The sequence below is a fragment of the Equus przewalskii genome, chromosome 5 (assembly GCF_037783145.1).
Source record: "Equus przewalskii isolate Varuska chromosome 5, EquPr2, whole genome shotgun sequence".
NCBI lineage: Eukaryota > Metazoa > Chordata > Mammalia > Perissodactyla > Equidae > Equus > Equus przewalskii.
In genome coordinates, this window is record NC_091835.1 from 26,411,578 (window position 1) to 26,432,721 (window position 21,144).

At 50.9% G+C, this 21,144-nt stretch overlaps 2 protein-coding genes across 2 annotated transcripts in view; one reads left to right on the forward strand and one right to left on the reverse strand.

Moving 5' to 3' along the window:
* The window catches only part of MTERF4 (mitochondrial transcription termination factor 4), a 108,624-nt gene that overhangs the window by 51,114 nt on the left and 36,366 nt on the right, over positions 1-21,144 (reverse strand). The gene's annotated exons all lie outside the window — the stretch shown is intronic.
* SNED1 (sushi, nidogen and EGF like domains 1) overlaps positions 1-21,144 on the forward strand; it is an 80,958-nt gene that overhangs the window by 28,675 nt on the left and 31,139 nt on the right. Inside the window, exons 5-16 of the mRNA XM_070620252.1 lie at positions 1,832-1,957; positions 2,251-2,364; positions 5,412-5,525; positions 5,667-5,780; positions 12,925-13,050; positions 13,317-13,421; positions 13,690-13,803; positions 14,428-14,544; positions 16,063-16,179; positions 16,379-16,495; positions 16,688-16,801; positions 17,076-17,249. Of these exons, the coding sequence (XP_070476353.1) occupies positions 1,832-1,957; positions 2,251-2,364; positions 5,412-5,525; positions 5,667-5,780; positions 12,925-13,050; positions 13,317-13,421; positions 13,690-13,803; positions 14,428-14,544; positions 16,063-16,179; positions 16,379-16,495; positions 16,688-16,801; positions 17,076-17,249 (1,452 nt within the window). The remainder of the gene's footprint in view (positions 1-1,831; positions 1,958-2,250; positions 2,365-5,411; positions 5,526-5,666; positions 5,781-12,924; positions 13,051-13,316; positions 13,422-13,689; positions 13,804-14,427; positions 14,545-16,062; positions 16,180-16,378; positions 16,496-16,687; positions 16,802-17,075; positions 17,250-21,144) is intronic.

Genomic DNA, 21,144 nt, shown 5'->3' on the forward strand with positions numbered 1-21,144 from the left:
CACCAGCCCAGGAACCAGTGATTTCACTCCCTCCCTCAGAGAGGCAAAGGAGGCACCTGAGAGCACAAGCCCTCCAGCAGCCCCGGGCCAGTCCGGACAGGCCTCCTGCTCTGCCCACCTGGGCCCTGGGCAGTAGTGGTTTGGGAGTGGGGACGCCATTCTGACAGCCACTTCTCTGAGTGGGCAGCAGAGAGGTCTTGTTGCTTGTCACCTACCAGTGTCCAGGGGCTTGGGTTGTAGTTGAGGAATAAAGTATGGGTGCAGATGTGGACTAGGGCGAGCGGGTGTGGGTGCAAGTGGGGGCAGGTGGGGACTGGTATCAGCAGGTGTGGTGCAGGTGTAGCTGCAGGTATGGGTGCAGGTGGAGACTGGTGTGAGTAGATGTGGGTGACGTGCAGGTGCAGGTGTGGGTACAGGTGTGGGTGCAGGTGCAGGTATGGGGCAGGTGGGGTCTGGCGTGAGCAGCTGTTGGTACAGGTGTGGTCAGGTGCTCCCCTGCAGAGGCTGCAGGCTGTGACCCTGAGGAGTGCGGTCTTCAGAAGAGGGTCCAGCCAGTCCCTCAGAGACCTCTTTTCCATGTGGAGGTGCTTCTCCCCATTGTCCCAGGCCTCTGGGGGAGGGGATGGAGGAGACACTTCTGGGCCCTCCAGACTTGCAGGCACGGAGGCCCTCAGGGCCATGGTGCTATGGAGGAGAGGCCAGCCTCTGTGTCTCCACCGCCACACAGCAAGTCCAGGAGATGGAGCTTGTGTACGTCAGTATGGGGGTTACATACACATTGGCTTACCAGGAAGGGAGGGTCAGTTTACATCTGAGAGGCAGTGCATCCACATCTGAAATTCCAGCTCCTGAGAAAGGCTGGTCCAGAAACAGGACTCATGCTGACAGCCACCACAACCGCAAGGCAGCCAAACCATGGCCAACTGAGTGACAGTGTGGCTAAGTGAATGGAATAGTACAGGCAAGGAGCAGCAACAATCCCAAAAGACACCCACAGCCTTGATGGTGTTCTGGGCCACAGGATCATTCTGGGAGTGTCCCATTGACATCACACCAGGTCTCCCTTTGGTCCTCCTAGTAACAGGAGATCTGAGCCTGGGACACTCCAGTCACCTGCCAATTTGTGCTTATTAATTGCAGATTTCAGGAGCCTTGCTTCTCTGGAGGGATAGGGCCCCAAGAGCCAAGCTCTACAGGCTGTCTGTCCTAGAGGGCCTGGGTGTGGGTGCCATGTGGCCCTCAGGGACCCCAGGAGGCCCTCGCTGGCTGGTGGGCATGCTTGGAGAAACACCAGCTTCAATAGCTGAGTGCAGGCCCCTCACTTTACACACAGGAAAACCCGGAGGGGTGGCCAGGCGCGCTCAAGTTTCTATAACTGTCTGAGGCAGCGATGGGACCAGACTGCAAACACCCCCAGGAGGGTCTGAGGGCTCCCCAGCCCGCTGTGTCTGGTTTCCACACAGGGACCTCCCTCTTCCACATCTGTGGACATTGTTCCCTTAAGGAGCTGTGTTGCTGGGCATCCTCAGGTCCCTGCGCCTTGTTAGCCCTCAGACAAGTCTGGAAGTTGATGGATTAAAGGAATAAGCAGGTACTTCAGGTGTAAAGGATTCTGGGGAAGCCTGCCCTTCACAGGAGCCAGAGTCACAACGTAGGGGTGAAACATCAACAGGAAATGCAGGCAGACAGCAGACAGTCACACTGGGCGCCCCTGTGCACACGGGCGAATGAAACCCTGTACACTGGGACTACATAGTGATTCCTCGGAGATGGATCCTTTGGGTCAAGGGAGGGAAGGGGGTGATGGTTCCACTTCTCCCTGTGCCCGCAGCCTCCGTGTGCCTGGCCCTGCGCCCGTGCCTCAATGGCGGCAAGTGCATCGATGACTGCGTCACGGGCAACCCTTCCTACACCTGCTCCTGCCTCTCAGGCTTCACGGGGAAGAGGTGCCACCTGGGTGAGTTTGCTGATGGGACCACCCACCTGGAGGCCGTGGGCTCTGGAGGAACACTGCACGCACTTCCAGTAGCCCCAAGAGCCTCTGTCCCCATGGTGTGGGTGACATGTGTGGGGCACCTCTAGGGGGGACAAATGCAGTGGCTCAGTGACGGTGAGCATGGTGGGCAGGTGCTATAGCTGCCCCGTCTGAGCTGCCCACCCCAGGAGGGAGGCCCAGGAGGCACCGTCAACCATGGCAGCTCCTCCCCAGCCTGGCTTCCTCCACTGAGGCCCAGCCTGCCTGTGTTTCAGACGTGGACGAGTGTGCTTCTGACCCCTGTCGGAACGGGGGGACCTGCACACATGGCGTCAACAGCTTCAGCTGCCAGTGTCCAGCTGGCTTCGAGGGACCCACCTGTGAGACAGGTGAGAGGCACCTGCCCAGGCCCACAGTCCCACTGGCTGCAGGGCTGCCAGGACGGTCCAGTCCGACCAGGGAGTACGTGCTGCTCACCCCGAGTCTCCCCTCCCCTACAGGCACCCAGCCCTGCTCTCTGGTGGAGTTGGGGTCTGGGGGTCAGGGGTCACGATGTGCTGTCAGACATTGGAGTGCCTCCACAACTCCTGGGGCGGCAGGCCCTCCCCTATCTTCCTCTCACTGGCCCCCCATGACTTCAGGGAGGGCTGCACATTCTGGAGAGCCATCTGGTTCCTGTACTGAGCTGTTTTTGTCTTTCAGTATTTTGAATATATCATTCTACTCTCTCCTAGCCTGTAGGGTTTCTGCTGAGAAATCCACTGAAAGCCTGTTGGGGGTCCCTTTGTAGGTAACTTTCTTCTCTCTTGCTGCCTTTAATGTTCTTTCTTTGTCATTGACTTTTGACAGTTGTAATATTATATGCCTTGGAGAGCGTCTTTTTGTATTGATGTAATTAGGAGTTCTGTTAGCTTCATGTACTTGCATGTCCAGTTCCTTCCCCAGGTTTGGGAAGTTCTCAGCTATTATTTCTTTGAACAAGCTCTCTGCTCCTTTCCCCCACTCTTCTCCTTCTGGGAAACCTATAATCCTTATGTTACTTTTCCTAATTGAGTCAGATATAGCACAAAGAATTTCTTCATTTTTTAAGAAAATCTTAGTTCTCTCTCTTCCTCCACCTGAATCATTTCTTGGTTTCTATCTTTGAGCTCATGAATTCGCTCCTCCACATGGTCTGCTCTATTTTTAACACGTTTTACATTATTTTTCGTCTCATTAATTGTGTTCTTCATCTCCAGAATTTCTGTTCGGTTTGGTTTTTTTTAGAGTTTCAGTCTCCTTCTGTTCACTAATTTTATTCCTGAGCTCCCTGAACTGTCTTTCTGAGTTTTCTTTTAACTCATAGAACTTCTTCACGACAGCGTTTGTGAATTTCCTGTCAGTTATACTGTAGTCTTCTGTGACTTCAGGTTTGGCTCCTGGAGAGTTGACGTTCTCTCTATTCTGCCGTGTTACTAGAGTTCTTCATGGCACTTGAACTGATCCTCTGCCGGCGCATCTGTGGTAGTAAACACCTTTCTTATTTGGGTGAGGCTCTGGTTACTTTGGTTCTGAGCTGCTTCTGGTTGTATGTGAGAGCCTGCACTTTTCACCCTCCACTGCCTCTGCCAGAGGTGTCATCCCTGCCCTCCTTGTACTGCTTGTGCCTCTGGGGTTGCTGAGGCCTTGCCACTTACGATGTTGCTGCAGTCTCAGGTGTCACCACCAGGGTCACCAGGCTGTGAGCACTTCTGCTGCTTCCAGGGTCACCTGGGTCTCATGTTCCTCCACTGGCTTCCGGAAGCTCTCCACAGGCTCAGATGCTGCTGCCCTGTGCATCACCCACACTGCTGCTCCCAGGTTGCCTGGGGGTGCTGGCTGCACTGCTGCCAGGGGTTCTGGGTGTTCCTGTCACCACCAGGGGCCTGGGGACTTGTATGCAGCCCCTGCTGCTGGTGGAGCTTGTGTCAGGGATGCTGCCACTGGGGGCTGGTTCACAGGTTCTGCTGTGGTTCCTGAAGCCTCTGGTTGCAGGTTACAACTGCCACTGCTGAGGGGAGCAGGGGCTAAGCAGGGAGAGATCGTTGTTGCTGATCACTGTGTAGCCTCTGGTCTCTGGTGCTAGCCAGGGTGTTTTGAAAACTCAGGTCAGGGTGCCCTGCCCCAGCCAGTAAGATCTGAGTTTTGTATACTGTCCCCACTGTTAGAAAGACCTGCCTACTGTGGGGGAGGGTGAGGAGGCACATGCACTGGATGTGCTAGGAGGTAGGCAGGGAGCAGGCCACACCGTTTTTCCTTCCCCACAGCATGTGCTCACAGACGCGCAGGCCAGATCTACTGGGGGACAGGCAGGGACACGTATTGTTTTTGCTCCTGCTGCATCCACTCACAGTCACACAAGCTATGGCACCTGCTGTTTCTACTCTTGCAGCGACCGCTCACAGGCGTGCACGCCGGGGTGAGGATCCATGCCTCGGATCGCTGCTGCCAGGGATTGGGGGCTGCTCTCCTAGTTCCACTGCCTCCCAGGAGTCCAGTCCACCCACCTTCAGATATATAGATGCATGGATCCCTCAGGTGTCCTCTTGCGCTGTATAGGGAATCCTCTGTTGGTCAGTGGATGTCCAATTGGTTGTAACTTAGAGGGGAGAGACAAAGGGAACAACTCCCTCTACCATAATGCTGAAGTCGCCATGTGTATTAAGCTGTTTTTGGAATGAGCTGGCAGCAGGACACGGGATGTAGCTGGGGGAAGGTGGTGTCCCCCCACTACCTGGCTCTGCTGCCAGAATCCAGAAGAGGGGAGCTAGGGCGCGTGGGCCAGTGGACAATGGGGAGTCAGAGAGGCCAGCATCCCAGTCAAAGGGCAGGTCGGAGGGCAGACAGAGGCGGGCTCCAGCTCAGCTCACTCACACTCTGCCTGTGGTCTGAGTCTCTTTGTACCAGCCATCCCTGCACCTCCCTCACCTCAGCCCCTCACCCCCGGACCATTCAGGCTCCTCCTGCACCCCTGGGCACTGCACACCCTTCAAGAGTCCATCACAGGCTGTGTTGTCCCCCCCCCCCCCCCCAGCTGGGAAGAATCTCTCTAGCCAGTGCCCCAGAATCCCGTTCTGCAACAACAGTTCTTGTCACAGTCAGCTTAGGGTAAGAACTACCCAGGAGGGTGGGATCTGGGTCCAATTCACCCCTGTGCCCCCCACCCAGCACATGCACACCCTCCTTCCACCCCAGGTCTGCTGAAATAAACCCAATACAGATGAGCCATCAGTGGCCAGTGGGTTGGGACTGTGTTGGTCAGACCCCCCCCCCGCCCCCCACAGCCTGACACACTCCAGAGACGGCCGGATCCACCTGAGCTGCAGCCAGAGAGGCATCAGGAGTGGGGCTCAGTGGGATTCCCCAGGGGCCACCACAGCCAGGAGTCCAATGGCCTTCTACCCCTCTGCACTTGTAGCACAGTCTCCATGTGATGCCAAAGAGTGTGAGAACGGTGGCCAGTGCCAGGTGGAGGGCAGCTCTGCAGTGTGCGTGTGCCAGGCCGGCTACACGGGTGCAGCCTGCGAGACGGGTGAGTGGCCTGCCCTTGGGCATGGAAGGGCATGGGCAGGGGTGGTACTGGGAGAGGGAGAGGCTCCTGCCTGGCCAGACACCAGATGCAGGATGGTCAAAGTCTGGCTCAGAGCCAAGCTCTCACCTCTGCTGCCCCCAGATGTGGACGAATGCTTCTCTGGCCCATGCCTGAATGGAGGGTCATGTGTTGACCTGGTGGGGAATTTCACCTGCCTGTGCGCAGAGCCCTTCGAGGGACCTCGCTGTGAGACAGGTAACGGGCATGCGCCCACAGCCCCCATAGGTGACAGCAATCTTGTGCAGTCACTGCCCCCTTTTCCTTACTGTCCAGCTCAGCCCCACTTCTGTCTCAGGGTGGGGGGAGGTCTTCGCCCTCTCCCTGCTTCCCAGCTCTTCCTGTGCCAGCCTGTCTCCTGGGCCAGAGATTGCGGGGGAAACTGGAAGCATGACCAACATTCTGGTTTGGGCTCTGCCACCCACGTGCTGTGTGAGGCTGAACAAGTTTCTGCCCCTCTGTGAGCCTGGTCTCCGTCTGTAAAATGCAAGGATGGATGACCACAGTCTCAAGGCCCCTTTTCCTGCTTGGGAGATTCTTGGCTTTTTAACATCTTTCCTTCTTTCAGAAAGAAAACTGACCTTTGCTACATGTGATGAAGTCTGGTGGTTCCTATTCTGTTTCATGTTGTTTTAAATGCTGGTTATGACTCACTAGATCAATTAAAAGACTAACTAGATTTTATGACCCACAGAATAAATTCAGGGCTTTAGTGTATGACATTGTCCCAACCTCCAAAGACCTCAGCCCCCTGTGCCAGTGACAGCTGTGCCCACGTCTCCCCAGGGAGATGCTCAAGACAAACTAGTCGGATTAGTTTGAGTCTAAAAACTTAAGAAGGAAATTACATTTTACCCGTAAGTAAGACATAGCCGGACGCTGTGCCCTCCCTCGGTCTTTGGGTCCGATGGCCACATGCAGGGCAGGCTGGGTCCCGCAGAGAAGGTGAGGCTCCACGGTGCAAAGGGGATGAGTGGCAAACTTATTGTTTGGTTGTTAAAATCACTGCGATGTGTCACAGGCCACCTTGCCCAGATTGTTATCTGAATATCCATGTGTTTAACTAGAGTCATGTCAGAAAACAGATACATCATTTCAAAAGATTTTGCAAAGAAACCACGTTTTATATAGAAGAATAATGCAAATGAAAGCAAACAATAAGAAACAACAGAACTGACACTTCTACCCCTAATATAAGCTCATTAGCCACATTACAAGGTATAGACCTTGACATTCTAATCAGATCCAACAGGAGGTTGGCCAAAGATTGGAGATTATTTAAAAAAAAAAGTATCTAGTCTTCCGCTTCTTGCCAAGAAGGATTAACTGCTCCGGGAATTTCCCTCTCACCATCAATAACTAGAAAACCAGACAAAATACATGAAACAACTGTTTTCAGCCATTGGACAACAGACAGCACAGGACTGTCCTCCCTGAGAGAAGGGAGTGAAATGAGGTGAGCCCTACAGTTGCCCCGATTCTGCCTGGGGGCAGTTTCCAGGCTGCTCTGCATTGAGGGGATCCAGACTCCAGCTGTCCCTCTGAGCCTCGGAGTCAAGCAGGCAGAGGTTCAAGTTTAGTGGCTGAAATTTGGGGCAGAACGTCAGTGGACATAGAGCTACTAAGAGGGGGGCGGGAGCATGTGAAGTTCTGCAGAGGGACCCCTAATCTTCCCTCAGTACAGCATGGGGGAGGTGAAATCCACTCAGCCGGGGAAAGAACCACGAGAAGCAACGAGTCAAACAATTCCTGGGACTCAGACAGAGCTGGGAGTAATTCACCTCTATACCAGCTAGAGTGGAGAGAGCTCTTCATACTCAGGGCCACGACTGAGTGGAGTCCTTACCGGGGTATCACCTTAGAAGTGGGGTAAATGCTAAACTAAAGGCTAATCTGACCTGTGCTAACAAATCTTAAATGAAAGTTTGAAAGGACCAAACTACCCCAAGTAATTTAACCATATGCCAGAATAAAATCCTACACTCTTTAAAGGAATATAACAAAATCCAGGACCCCAAAATATACAATAAAAAATTATCAGGCATATAAAGAATTAAGAAAATATGACCCACCACCAGGAGAAAAATAGATAATAGAAACTGATATCAGAAATGACAGAGACGATTGAATTAGCAGATACAAACATTAAATCACCTATTATGAATATGCTCTATATGCTCAAGACTGTTGAGGAAAAAGAACACAATGAGAAGTAGAAAATAAAAAAAGAAACTTCTAGAAATGAAAAGTGTATCTGAATTTTTAAAATACGCTGGATGGTATTAACAGCAGGTTAGACATTGCAGAAGGAAATGTCAGTGAAGTTGAAGAGAGAAATATAAACAATTCAACATGCAGCACAGAAAGAATAAGACTCAGAAAGGACAGCCCTTCAGTGATGTGTGGAACACATATCAAGGAATCTAGTGTATGTGTATGTGGAGCCCCAGGAGGAGAGAGGGGGCTAGAGGGGTACAGAAAAAGTATATGAAAAATATAATAGCCAAATGTTTTCTAAATTTGATGAAAACTAAAACCCACATATCCCAGAAAGGCATGGAGAAAACCACACAAAGCCACCTCATAATCAAATTGCTGAAAACCAATGACAAAGAGAAAATCTTAAAAGCAGCCAGAGGAAGAAGACACATTACATACAGAGAAACAAGAATGATAACAGACTGCTCATCAGAAACAGTGCAAGCCAGAAGATGGTGAAGAACCATCTTCAGAATCCTGGGGGAAAAAGCTACCAACTTGGTATAGTATATACCCAGAAATCCTAAAACTACTCAATCCAGAAGGCAGGAAAAGAAGAAAAAAGGAACAAGGAGAACTGAAACAAATAAAAACCAATAGCAAGATGGTACTTACATTAAAATATAAAATGGTTAAACACACCAATTAAAAGACAGAGATTGCCAAATTGAATTGAAAAGCAAGACCCAACTACATACTGTCTACAAGAAATCTACCATAAATATGAAGACACAGAGAATGCTACAGTAGTGGAATGGGTTACAGTTCTGGGTAAGCTAGAGCAAGCACACTCTGCCCTGTCTCTCCCACCGAATGCAGCTGAACATCGGGACAGGAGGCACAGAGGAGCTGTCTGAGGACTGTGGAAGTGAACAGTAGCAGGTGGATGGGGGACGAAGACCAACCTTGGAAGTACCACAGAGCCAGTGGTGAGTTACCATGTTTTCCCCTGGTGTCGCCCTGTGCCTGGACTCAAAGCAACCCAATAACCATAAGTGAGCATCAGCAAGAGCAAAAAGAGAGCTCCAGGAGAAGCCTGCAGTCAGTCCTGGGGTCCAGGGGAAGCCTCCAGTCAGGCCTGGGATCCAGCGTAAGCCTCTAGTCAGGCTCGGGCTCGAGGGGAAACCTCTAGCTAGGCTCAGGATCAAGGAGAAGCCTCTAGTCGGGTTCAGGATCAAGGAGAAGCCTCTTGTCAGGCTCGGGATCCAGGGGAAGCCTCTAGTCAGGTTTGGGATCAATGAGAAGCCTCTAGTCAGGCTCAGGGTCCAGGGGAAGCCTCCAGTCAGGCTCGGGGTCCAGGAGAAGCCTCCAGTCAGGCTCGAAGTCCAGGGGAAGCCTCCAGTCAGGCTCAGGGTGCAGGGGAATCCTCTATTCAGGCTCGGGGTCCAGGGGAAGTCTCTAGTCAGTCGTGGGGTCCAGGAGAAGCTTCCAGTCAGGATGGGGATCCAGGAGAAGACTCTAGTCAGGCTAGGGATCCAGGGAAGCCTCCATTCAGGCTCAGGGTCAAGGGGAAGCCTCTAGTCAGGCTTGGGGTCTAGGAGAAGCCTCTCTTCAGGCTGGGGCTCCAGCAGAAGTCTCTAGTCAGTCACGGGGTCCAGGTGAAGCCTCTAGTCAGTCGTGGGGTCCAGACAAAGCCTCTCGTCAGGCTCGGGGTCCAGGGGAAGCCTCTAGTCGGGTTCAGGATCAAGGAGAAGCCTCTAGTCAGGCTCGGGGTCCAGGGGAAGCCTCCAGTCAGGATGGGGATCCAGGAGAAGACTCTAGTCAGGCTAGGGATCCAGGGAAGCCTCCATTCAGGCTCAGGGTCAAGGGGAAGCCTCTAGTCAGGCTGGGGCTCTAGCGGAAGTCTCTAGTCAGTCGCGGGGTCCAGGAGAAGCCTCTAGTCATTCGCGGGGTCCAGGGGAAGCCTCTAGTCAGGCTCGGGGTTGAGGGGAAGCCTCTAGCTAGGCTCAGGATCAAGCAGAAGCCTCTAGTCAGGCTCGGGATCCAGGGGAAGCCTCTAGTCAGGTTCAGAATCAAGGAGAAGCCTCTTGTCAGGCTCGGGGTCCAGGGGAAGCCTCCAGTCAGGCTCAGGATCCAGTGGAAGCCTCTAGTCTGTCACGGGATCCAGGGGAAGCGTCTCATCAGATGTGAGCAGCAGGACTGACAGAGGCAGAGATGGAGGGCCCCCTCAGTTCCCTAAAACTGAGGGGGCCCTTCCTCCCCAGCTGGCAGTACTATGTCTTCACAAGGTGGGCACTCCTATTGTCCCTTTCTCTCTCCTCCCACCACTTGGCCCCAGACATGAGTGCAGTCACAGGAAGTAAGTAGCAAATGGGACAATTAAAGCCCCAGCTTTCTTGCTTGAGGACTAGAAATGGCAGCCCCAGAGCACTGGAAATTCCTGGGGAGACTGTGGAGAGCGAGATCTTGGGACAGCCATTGCATAGTGTTACTTATGAACTCCTGAGCTCTCTCCAGTTGGGCATTGTAATCTGACCCAAAATATTTTTTTAAATATCATTTATACTTCTCCCAAGTTGAAAGACTTAGGTGTAAATCTAATAAAACATGTTTAGGACTTTTATGCCGAAAACTACAAAATGCTGGTGAAAGAAATCAAAGAAGATCTAAGTAAATGGAAAGACATGTGTTCATGGATTAGAAGACTCAACATAGTAAATAGATCCGTTCTCCCCAAATTGACCGATAGATTTAACAGGATCCCAATCAAATGTCAGCAGGGTTTTTTGTAGCTATAGACAAGCTGGTTCTAAAATTCATAGGGAAAGGCAAAGGAATTAGGATAGCCAAAGCAATTTTGTAAAAGAATAATAAATTTGAGGAATCACACTACACAGTCTTAAGACTTACTATAATGCTGCAGTGGTCAAGACCATGTTGTCTTGGCAAAGAGACTGGCATATAGATAATGGAACAGAAGGGAAGGTCCAGAAATAGACCCACATAAATATGGCCAATTTTTTGAAAAAGGTAGAATAGCAATTCAATGGAGAAAGGATAACCTTTTCAATAAATGGTGTTGTAACAGTTAGACATCCTTATGCAGAAAATGAACTTCAGCCTAAACTTCACACCTTATACAAAGACTAACTCAAAATGAATCACAGACCTAAATGGAAAATGGAAATCTATAACATTTTAAAAAGAAAACATAGGCGAAAAATCTTTGTGACCTGGGGTTAAGCAATGAGTTCTTAGATAAAACAGCAAAAGCATGATCCATCAAATAAAAAATAGATAAACTGGACTTCATCAAAATTAAAAACATTTGCTGAAAGCCATGGTTAAGAGAATGAAAAGACAAGCTACAGACTGGGAGAAATGTCAAAACTCATACCTGACGGGGAGTGGTATCTAGAATACAGAAAGAACTCTCCAAGCTCAACTGTGAGAAAACAACCCACTGAAAAATGGACAAAAGACTTGAACAGACACTTAACCAAAAACGATATGTGGAAGGCAAATAAGCAGATGAACAAATGTTCTTATTTGTCATTATCATTAGCTATTGGTGAAATGCAATTAAAGCCACGACAAGATGCCACTGCAAACCTATTAGAATGGCTAAGATAAAAAACACTGACCTGGTAGGAACACAGAACGAGATTCCCACATATTGTTGGTGGGAATGCCAAGTGGTTTAGACACTCTGAAGACAGTTTGGCAGTTTTTCATAAGGTTAAACATATAATATGACCCCACAATCCCATTCCTAGGTATTAATCCTAAAGAAATGAAAACTTATGTTCACACAAATGTTTATAGCATGTCTATAATCGCCAAAAACTGGGAACCCAAATCTCCTTCACTAGGTGAGTGGAGAGACGAACGGTGGTAGCTCTCTGTGATGGAATACCACTCAGTCATAAAAAGGACTACTTACAGAGACAACTGTGACAGATCTCAGAGGCACTGTGCTGAGTGAAAGAAGTCTTGAGAGATGACGTGCATTTGGGGCCACTTCTCTGGCATTCTTGAAAAGACAGAACTATCGTGGTGAACAGCTCACTAGTTGCCAGGGGTCCAGGAGCACAGGGAGTCTGGGACCCTGAAGAGATGGAACAAAGGAGTCTTTTGGGTTGATGGAAAGTTCTGTATTCTGATTGTGGTGGGGGTCAGACAAATCTACACCTGTGTTAAGAATCATAGAAGTGTACAAACAAAAGTCAATTTTACTATACTTTAATTTAAAAGATAAATTCTAGAACTACACAAAGAAATTGAACATCTAAAACATGACTCGACTGGCACACACTGAACAAGAGAAGCTGGCTGTGTTCATAGCAGACAGATTAACCTAGGACAGGAATTGGGCAGGAATGGAGAGGAACCTTGTATAATGACAAAGGGGTCGATTCATCAAGAAGACATAACAACTGTAAATATACTTGCACCTATTAACAGCTACTAACAGGAAGCAAATGTCATGAAGCAAAAGCTGACAAAACTAGAAGGAGAAACAGATCCGTAATTACAGGTGGAGATTTCAACACTCCTGTCTCAGTAATTCAGAGAACGTGTAGACAGAAATCATGAGGACGTGGAAGAGCTGACAGCACTGTCAGCAGCCTGGCTGGACTGATATCTACCCTCATTCTTTCCAAGTGCTCATGGAGCATTCACCATGATGGACCATCCTAAAGGTCACAAAATAAGGCTCGATAATTGAAAAGGATCGTGTTCTCTGACCACAGCAAAATTAAACTAGAAATCACAACAGGAAGATATCTGGACAATCCCAAACATTTTGCTAACAAAGATGCTAGATCAGAAACGCTTGGCAGGCTCTGGCCTCGCTAGGCCCTTCGGTCCACCTGTGGGGCCCCCTTCTTGCTCTTGCTCAGCTCATTCTGCTCCAAAGAGGGAGCTGGGGGTGGGGAAGGGAGTGAGGGGCAGCCAGAAATCAGTTTCCAGAACATAGGCCTTGGGCTTCAGTTCTACTTAGCACTGAGAACAGAGGTTAAGACCCCAATGCTGTGTGCTTTGGGAACTGGGCAGGGAGGCCAGCCCTCCTCCTTGGCCCTCAGCCTCATTCTCCCCATGCTCTCTGCATGGCCTCTGGTGACCACTGCCTTTCTTGCAGGAAGCCACACAGGGCCCGACGCCTGCCTCTCAGCCCCTTGCCAGAACGGGGGCACCTGCGTGGATGCAGATCAGGGCTACGTCTGCGAATGCCCCGAAGGCTTCATGGGCCTCGACTGCAGGGAGAGTGCGTCTGGGCCGGGACTGGTGGGGCTGGTGGGACTGCAGTCCCAGGACTGGGGCCTCCCATGGGTTTGCATACAGGAGAGCAGATGGGTGTGTGCGCATATGCCCACGAGAGAGAATGTGTGAGTGTGTGTCAGTGTGAGTGAGCGGGGGAGGGGGGCGTACCCCACAGTTTTTATGGGAAGGTGGCCAGGAGCAGGGCAGGGTCAGGAGAGGGCCCACCTCCCAGCACCCCACATTGAAGGCTCCTCTGTCTCCCTGTGGCAGGAACCCCCGACGACTGTGAGTGCCGCAATGGTGGCAGATGCCTGGGGGCCAACACCACCCTCTGTCAGTGCCCCCCAGGCTTCTTTGGGCTCCTCTGCGAATTTGGTAGGTGCCCAGGAAGCACCGTTCCCACCCTGCCCCTGAGCATCCCCAAAACCAGAGTGTAAATGGTGGCATGGGCCTGGGCCTCAGGTCCAGACACTCGACCACTGATCCTGTGATCCCCTCACCCCGACCCCAGGAGGGGCTGTCCACAAGACTGCCTGAACCTTGTCACCCTGGCAGGATCACTGGGTCTTGGGCAGCCCAACCCTTGTCAAGGATACGAGGTCCCCAGGTAGACATGAGATGGGGCTTCTTCCTTTCCCTGCAGAAGTCACAGCCACGCCCTGCAACATGAACACACAGTGCCCGGATGGGGGCTACTGCATGGAGTATGGTGGGAGCTACCTCTGCGTCTGCCACACCGACCACAACGTCAGCCACTGTGAGTGAGGCTAGGGGTGTGCACACCGGCTTGAGGGGCTGGGATTCCGCCCAGAAACCAGGGAAAGGGTGAAAGCGGTGGGCACAGCAGGCAGAGGGCCTGCGGGTGGGTGTACCTCCCTCCGTGTCCTCCCCTGTGATATGGCCGGCCGTATCTACCAGGCTCTGTGGGAAGAAGCCCGCAGTGGAACAGTGCCTCTGGACGCGTACAAGGCACTGTGCCGGGCATTCCTGAAGCCCCTAGCTTAGCTATTAAAATAGTAATGCATGCCTAATTAAGTGTGTGTGATTAAATATGCCCACCACCATGTATTGTTAGTGTGTAGATAATGACTTACATGGCAATAACATGTGACGTTCATGGTGGTGGTGACACCAGGACCTTTGTGGACCACAGCTCAGTCCAGCTCATAGAAGAGTCGGATGAATTCTGGCAAAATCAAAAATAAAAGAAATCCCAGGGAGGGGCCTTAGAGCCCGGTGTGAGGAATCCAGACCCCACAGAGTGTATTTTAAGTGGCCATGATTCCAGCCAGGATGTCAGGGTGACCCTGGCAGGCACGGCCCCACCAGCCTCTTGCTCGGGATGCGGTACCTGCTCCAGGGCCGCCCTCTGCCCCCGCAGCGCTGCCCTCACCCTGCGACTCGGACCCCTGCTTCAACGGAGGCTCCTGTGACGCCCACGACGACTCCTACACGTGCGAGTGCCCGCGAGGGTTCCACGGCAGGCACTGCGAGAAAGGTAGGGGGAGGGGAGGCGACTCTGCTTCTGATCACACGCAGTAACTTTTTGCAGTTACTCGTTCACGCTCTCGGGAGCGGGCTCGGCTCTGTTTCTGTGCTGGCCCCTCACCCTTTCAGCGCTTTTTGTGCTTCCTGGTTCTGTCCGTGGCCACCTGGTCAGTACTTTGCTTTCCTCAGAACAGGCTTCATTTCCTGCTCTGCATTTTTCCAAATGGATTTTAGAATCTATTTTTTTAAAAAATTCCTTAGGATTTTGTTAAATCTAACTCAACTTGGAGAATGTCAACATTTTACACACTTAGCCACTTCAGGATGTAAATATTCTTCCGTAAGTACATCGCAGGCGTCGTTGTCCTTGCCAGTGCCCCCAGGCCTGTCCCTTCCACACGGTTTGGCACAATGCTCAGGACTCTTTTCAGTGACCCATGCATCCCAGGCATCCCCTTGGTCAGAGCCCAGAGGCCAGCCTCCTGAGCCCACGGCCGCAGCCCATTCTCCTGGAGCTCTGTGCCAGGGCCATGTACATCCCTCTTGCCCTCCCACTGCTCTCACTTGTCCAGAGAACTGAGACCTCAGTTGCTTTACCTGGAAGCCTCTCCTGCTTTCACGGTGGCCCTGAGGGCAGGTCCCTGGTGCTCTGACCCATGGAACCCCCGCCCCTGCAGGAGAAGGAAGGGGTTTCCAAAGAGAAGGGCCCACTGCTCAGTTCTCTGCACCTGCTGCCAAGGTCCTTCACCCTTGACAAAACTGTCCCAAAGCAGGGACATGGGGTGGCTGCTTTCAGGGGTAGAGTGGCCTGAACTTGGACATGTAGCCTGTGAAGTCTCTCAGTGTGTGGTGTCGGGGAAAGAGAAGGGCTGAGCACAGTGGGCAGGCCCCCCTCCTGCTGCACATTCCCCCCCAAGAACGTTGAGGGGGCCGAGAGTCTAAACTCCTTGCTGGGCCTGTGAAGGTTCAATGCCTGGAGGTGGGAGGACAGACGTGCCACTCAAGTCAGCCTTTAAATATGAGGATGTCTCCAGCACAACCCCAGGCCGTGAGCTCCTCTGGGGTCTGAGAAGATGTTAGGACCCAGAGAAAATGTGTCTGCACCAGTAGAGGTACAGAAAACACAGAAATCAATGGACTGCTGTGGATCACGATGTCGTGTCATGGCATCTGGGCTCCTCTGTGGTCAGAGGGCAGTTACCCGCTGTGCAGGAAGGAGGGGTGCAGGGTTTGCTGCGCCATGGGGCTGGCTCTCCATCAGGAAGGGCCCAGTGATCCATGGAACCTGAAGAGAGCATGGGCAGGCAGAGGGCCCCGAGGCCGAGTTGGGGTCTCCAGACTGCAAGTCCCGCCAGGGTGCCCCTGGCTGGCTCGGCCTCTGCTGCTGCAGGGGCTTAGCTGAGAAGCATGCCTGGGCCTGGATGTCCCCAGGCCCTGAGGACTAAGAAGACACGAGTGGGGTGTTGTGGGTGCTACAGGGCCAGCAGCCAGCCCTTGTTCACCGCTGTCTCTCTGTCCTTCCACACAGCCCGGCCACGCCTGTGCAGCTCGGCACCCTGCCGGAACGGGGGCACATGCAAGGAGGCAGGCGGCGAGTACCACTGCAGCTGCCCCTTCCGCTTCACCGGGAGGCACTGCGAGATCGGTGCGGCCCCCAGCCAGCGGTAGTCAGCCTGGATGGGGGGAGCTGGGCCCCAACCCAAGACCCCGCCCCAGCTGCCATGGGTCTGCTGGTCAGGAGCATCCCTGTGAAGGTCCCCTGCTCTGGGATGTCAGGGGAGCGGGGGGGTCAGTAGGTGGTGATTGCATGACACCTGACCCTGATGGGTGCCTTCTGCTTCCAGGGAAGCCTGACTCATGTGCCTCGGGCCCCTGTCACAACGGTGGCACCTGCTTCCACTACATCGGCAAATACAAGTGCGACTGTCCCCCAGGCTTCTCCGGGCGGCACTGTGAGATAGGTAAGGTGGGTGGGGCAAGCTAGAGATGGCATGGCCAGGTGGCTCCTCTGCAGACAAGAAGACAGGCCCAGTGGGGAGGGATGGCCCAAGCTGTGGAGGGGTGGGAGGCGGAGCTGGGCGCAGGAAGCAGGACACCACCATGCAGCCCAGAGGCCACTGTGATGGGTGATGGTGACCCCTTTGCCCTTGCAGCCCCCTCCCCCTGCTTCCGGAGCCCATGTGTGAATGGGGGCACCTGCGAGGACCTGGGCATGGATTTCTCCTGCCACTGCCCAGCAGGGTACACAGGACGCCGGTGCCAGGCGGGTGAGAGGGCCACGGGGGTCAGGGTTGGGGGCATGGGATTTCTTCCTAATCCCAGAGAGCAGAGCAGGGCTGGGCAGGGGGCTGGAGGGCAGGGGGAGAAGGAAAGGAAACCCCTAGACAGCCTGTCCTGGAAGTCAAGGCACTTTCACCCTGGGACGGGTGTGGGGAACAGGGGTCCCCAAGCCCTGTGGCCTGGTGGGGCAGAGGGCAGAGCAGTGGGGTGTCCCCGGGCAGGTGCCCCTAGGTACAGGACGGGGCTGCTGTGTCCTTGCAGAGGTGGACTGCGGGCCCCCTGAGGAGGTGAAGCACGCCACACTGCGCTTCAATGGCACCCGGCTGGGCTCAGTAGCCCTGTACTTGTGTGACCAAGGCTACAGCCTGAGTGCCCCCAACCACGTCCGAGTCTGCCAGCCGCAGGGTGTCTGGAGCGAGCCTCCCCAGTGCCACGGTGATGTGCGGGCCCTCTGGGGCGGGTGGGGCGGGTGGGCAGAGCCCCTGAGGCCCACACCCTCCTCACCAGGCCACACAGAGGAGCACAAAGGCTAGAGTGAGGACCCTGGCCCTGCCCCTTTGCTCCTCAGTCTCCTCCCCATGGTGATGACCAGTGCCGGCTCCACTCTGGACCGTTCACTGAGGGCTTCCCTGTCCTCAGAGCAGGGGCTCTGGCACTCACACACCCACTCTGCATGAAGCAGCTGAGGCCAGGAGGCGGCCCAAAGGCAGAGTCCTAAACAGACAGATCAGGGTTCAGGACCCACCTCCTGTTCCAGGCACCACCCAGACTTGTGGAATCGGACCGCTCCCGCAGCCACCTGAGGAGTGCTGCTCTAAAGAGCGTCTCTTCCTGGCTCCCACAGTGCCGGTGTGCATGGCCTGGAGGCAGGGCTCCCCTTTGACTGATGCCCCCGGAGATGCGGCGGCGCTAACACAACTGCAAATGTATTGCATTAAGCCAAAGGATTCCAAATTCTGTGTGATGTTAAAACATCTTTCATGAAACAGGGATTTTAAACAAAGCAGCTTAGGGACAATGACAGCATCCCGAAATGTGTGGGGCACAGAACACATTACTATCTCCCAAATGCCCTACAAAGCCCAGTATACCCGGTGCACCCTACTCTGGTGAAGAGTTCTGGAATACAGGTGGGGACCACCTGATCTCCAGCATCTTTCCTTTACTCCTGTCCTTCCATGCCCCCAGGGCTAGTGATTACTGTCTGGGAGACCACCCCTCTCCCAATGCTACTTCTCCCAACGTATCATCAGATAAGGAGCTGGTACCCCTAGGGAATGTGAGCTCACAAGCCAAGATATGAAGACACCTGGGAATTACACAAAAAATAATAAAAGTCCAAATGACATACACCATTGGGAGCAGAAGTATAGAAGACAGACTAAGAATATGAAATAAGCATGACAAGTGTACAGAAGTAAACATGGCACTGGCCATAAAAAACAGGATCAATAAATCATTTTTTAAAAAAAGAAAGAGGAATTAAGAGGATTGAAAACTATAATAGATGAAATAACAGACACAATCTGTAAATGGATACAGATGAAGACCAGGTTAATGAGCTGAAAGATCAGTCTGAGGAGTTTTCTCAGACAGAAGGAGAAAGCATGCAGAGATCAAACAGAAGACACAGGCACTGTGGGGGCAGAGGTGGAAGTGCCAACATGGAGAGAGCAGGAAGCCAAGAGTGAGAGAGAAAAATGGGACAAAACATCTGAGTAACTACGGAGCCAGATTCTCAGGATCACAGACAAACAACCACAGGGTGAAAGACCCCACAGAACATTAGGCAGGAGAAGAGAAACACATACTAGACACATTATGGTAAAATGTAAGAATATCAGAGCCAAACAGAAAAAAAATCTTAAATCATCCAGAGAGAAACAAGGAACAAGATTCGACAAAGGAACAAGAATCAGATCAGATTGGCACCTGACTTCTCAAAGGCAGCATCAGATGTAAGGTGATGAAATGATATTTTTAAACACTGAAGAGATCCATTCGGTTAGGATGTAAACAGTTACACGAGACCACCACTCTCACTGTAACATCAAGGAAATGCCAAACAACCTATAAAACCATATCTTTTAACCTATCAGAGAGCTGAGGATGCAAAGAAATTTAGACGAGCCCTTCCTGGGTGAAAAAGACTTGTTGGCTGCTGTCATCCCAGGAGCAGACCCACCTGGGCAGCGTACTTTGAGGGGCTGGGAAAATCCAACCGAGCTTTTAATGGCTGTGTGGGCACGCAGGACAGAGGGAATCAGGAGTAGCAGGAACAGAGCAAGTCCTCAGCGCCCACCAATTCTCCCCCACAGGATCTTTGCTGAGCACATGGGAAGCGAAGGACTGCTCTGGAAAGCAGAGAGAGATTCCATAGTCTCACAAGGCTGAGATCCCAAGTCCAGCAGAAGGGAGAGCCTGCTCCATCCCTCAAGCACTTAAAAACCAATCGGGACCTGAAACTAACTAGAACCGTGCCCCACCCCAGCCCAGCTCTCCTCCTGATGCTCAGAGACGAGCTCCTCAGCCTAGCTGCCTGACAGAGAATAGGGCATGCCCATCCTGGGGTAGGTATCTTCTACTTTGGTCTCTGTCCTTGAATACACTATGTCTGCAGAGCAAGAAATTATGAGAATAATACAATCTTGAGAAAAGAAACAGTTGATAGAAACAGGCCTACAGATGCCCCACCTGTTGGTATTAGCAGACAAGGACTTTAAAATAGCCATTAAAGAACAGAGATATATACAGGAGAAAATAGAAACTCGAGCAGAGGGAAGAAAACTTTTAAAAGTAACAAAATAGAAAATGCAACATCTGAAATGAAGAGTAAACTGGATAGGCTTACCAACAAAATAAATGCAACGAAGAAAAAGTCATACAACTCAAGGACAGGTCGACAAAGTTATCCAAACTAAAGATCAGAGAGAAAAAATGAATTGTGAATTATTAATAAAAGAGTATTTTTAAAAAAACAATGGAGCATCAGAGATCTATGGGACAATATCAAACAAACAAGTACATAATTGGAGTCCAAAAAAGAGAGGACAGAATGGGCAAAAGAAATTTTGAAGAGATAATGATTGAGCATTTTCTAAAAATGAGGAAATACATCAACCCACAAATACAAGAAGCTCAACAAATAACAAGCAGGATAAATAGTGAACTTAAGACCTAAAAATTCTTATCCAGTGAAATTGTTATTCAAACGTGAAAGCATAATAAAAAATATTCTCATGCAAATACAGCCTCAGGTGCCTACCCAAAAAAAAGGTCACTTTTCGGAGGGAGTACTCAAATAATAAGCTAAACCCAGAATATTCTGTAAGCAGTAAGAGAAGGGAGAATTATCAAATACCATAGTAAAGTCTGTCACTGTGTGAAAGGAGAAAGAAAAAAAAAGCAGAAAAAAGTGGCACAAGTTAAGGTTAAAAAGAATTGTGACAGAAAAACAAATATGAATGGACTAAACTCTCCAGGTAAAAGACAGATTGCCAGATTTATTAAAAACAAAACAAGCTATATGCTCTTAGAAGAGACATTCCTAAAGCATAAGGACTTAGAGAGACAAAGTAAAAGCACAGAAAATATCAGGTGAATGCAAATCAAAACAGAGCTGGTTTAGCCACGTTGTATCAGACAAAATAGACCGCAAGGCACAAAGTATCACTAAGGATGGGGAGGGTCTCTCTCAGTGATAACTGGTTCAAGTCACTAAGAAGGTACAACCATCACTAACATTCAAGCACCTGATAGAATAGTTTCAATGTGTGTAAAGCAAAAATTAGTATACTGTAGGAAAAAACTGACAGATTCACCATAATACGGGAAATTTTGAACCACCTCTCTGAATTAACTCAGAGTAAGGAGGCAAAAAAAATCAGCAAAAAGAGAGAAGATTTGAAAAATACAATTAATAATTTGAACTAATTCATTTTCTGAACACAAAAAAATAAGTTATTAAGAACAAGAAGATAAATTTTTAAATTTTCATGGTTAGATATTTTTAAAGACACTTTGAAATAGCTCAAGGGTCAAAGAAGAAATCATATGGACAGTGAAAATACTTCTTAAATGAATAATAATGATCACTTGCTATATCAAAATTTGTGTGATGCAGCAAAAGCAGTGCTTCATGGGAAATTTATAGCTTTAAATACTCATATTAGAAAAGTTCAAAATTAATGAACTAAATGTCTGACTTCAGAAGTTAGGAAAAGAACAACAAATGATACTAAAGAATGCAGAAGGAAAGAGGGCAGCACAAGTACGAGCCATAATTAATGAATAGAAATCAAAGGTAAAAAGAAAAGATAAAGAAATACCA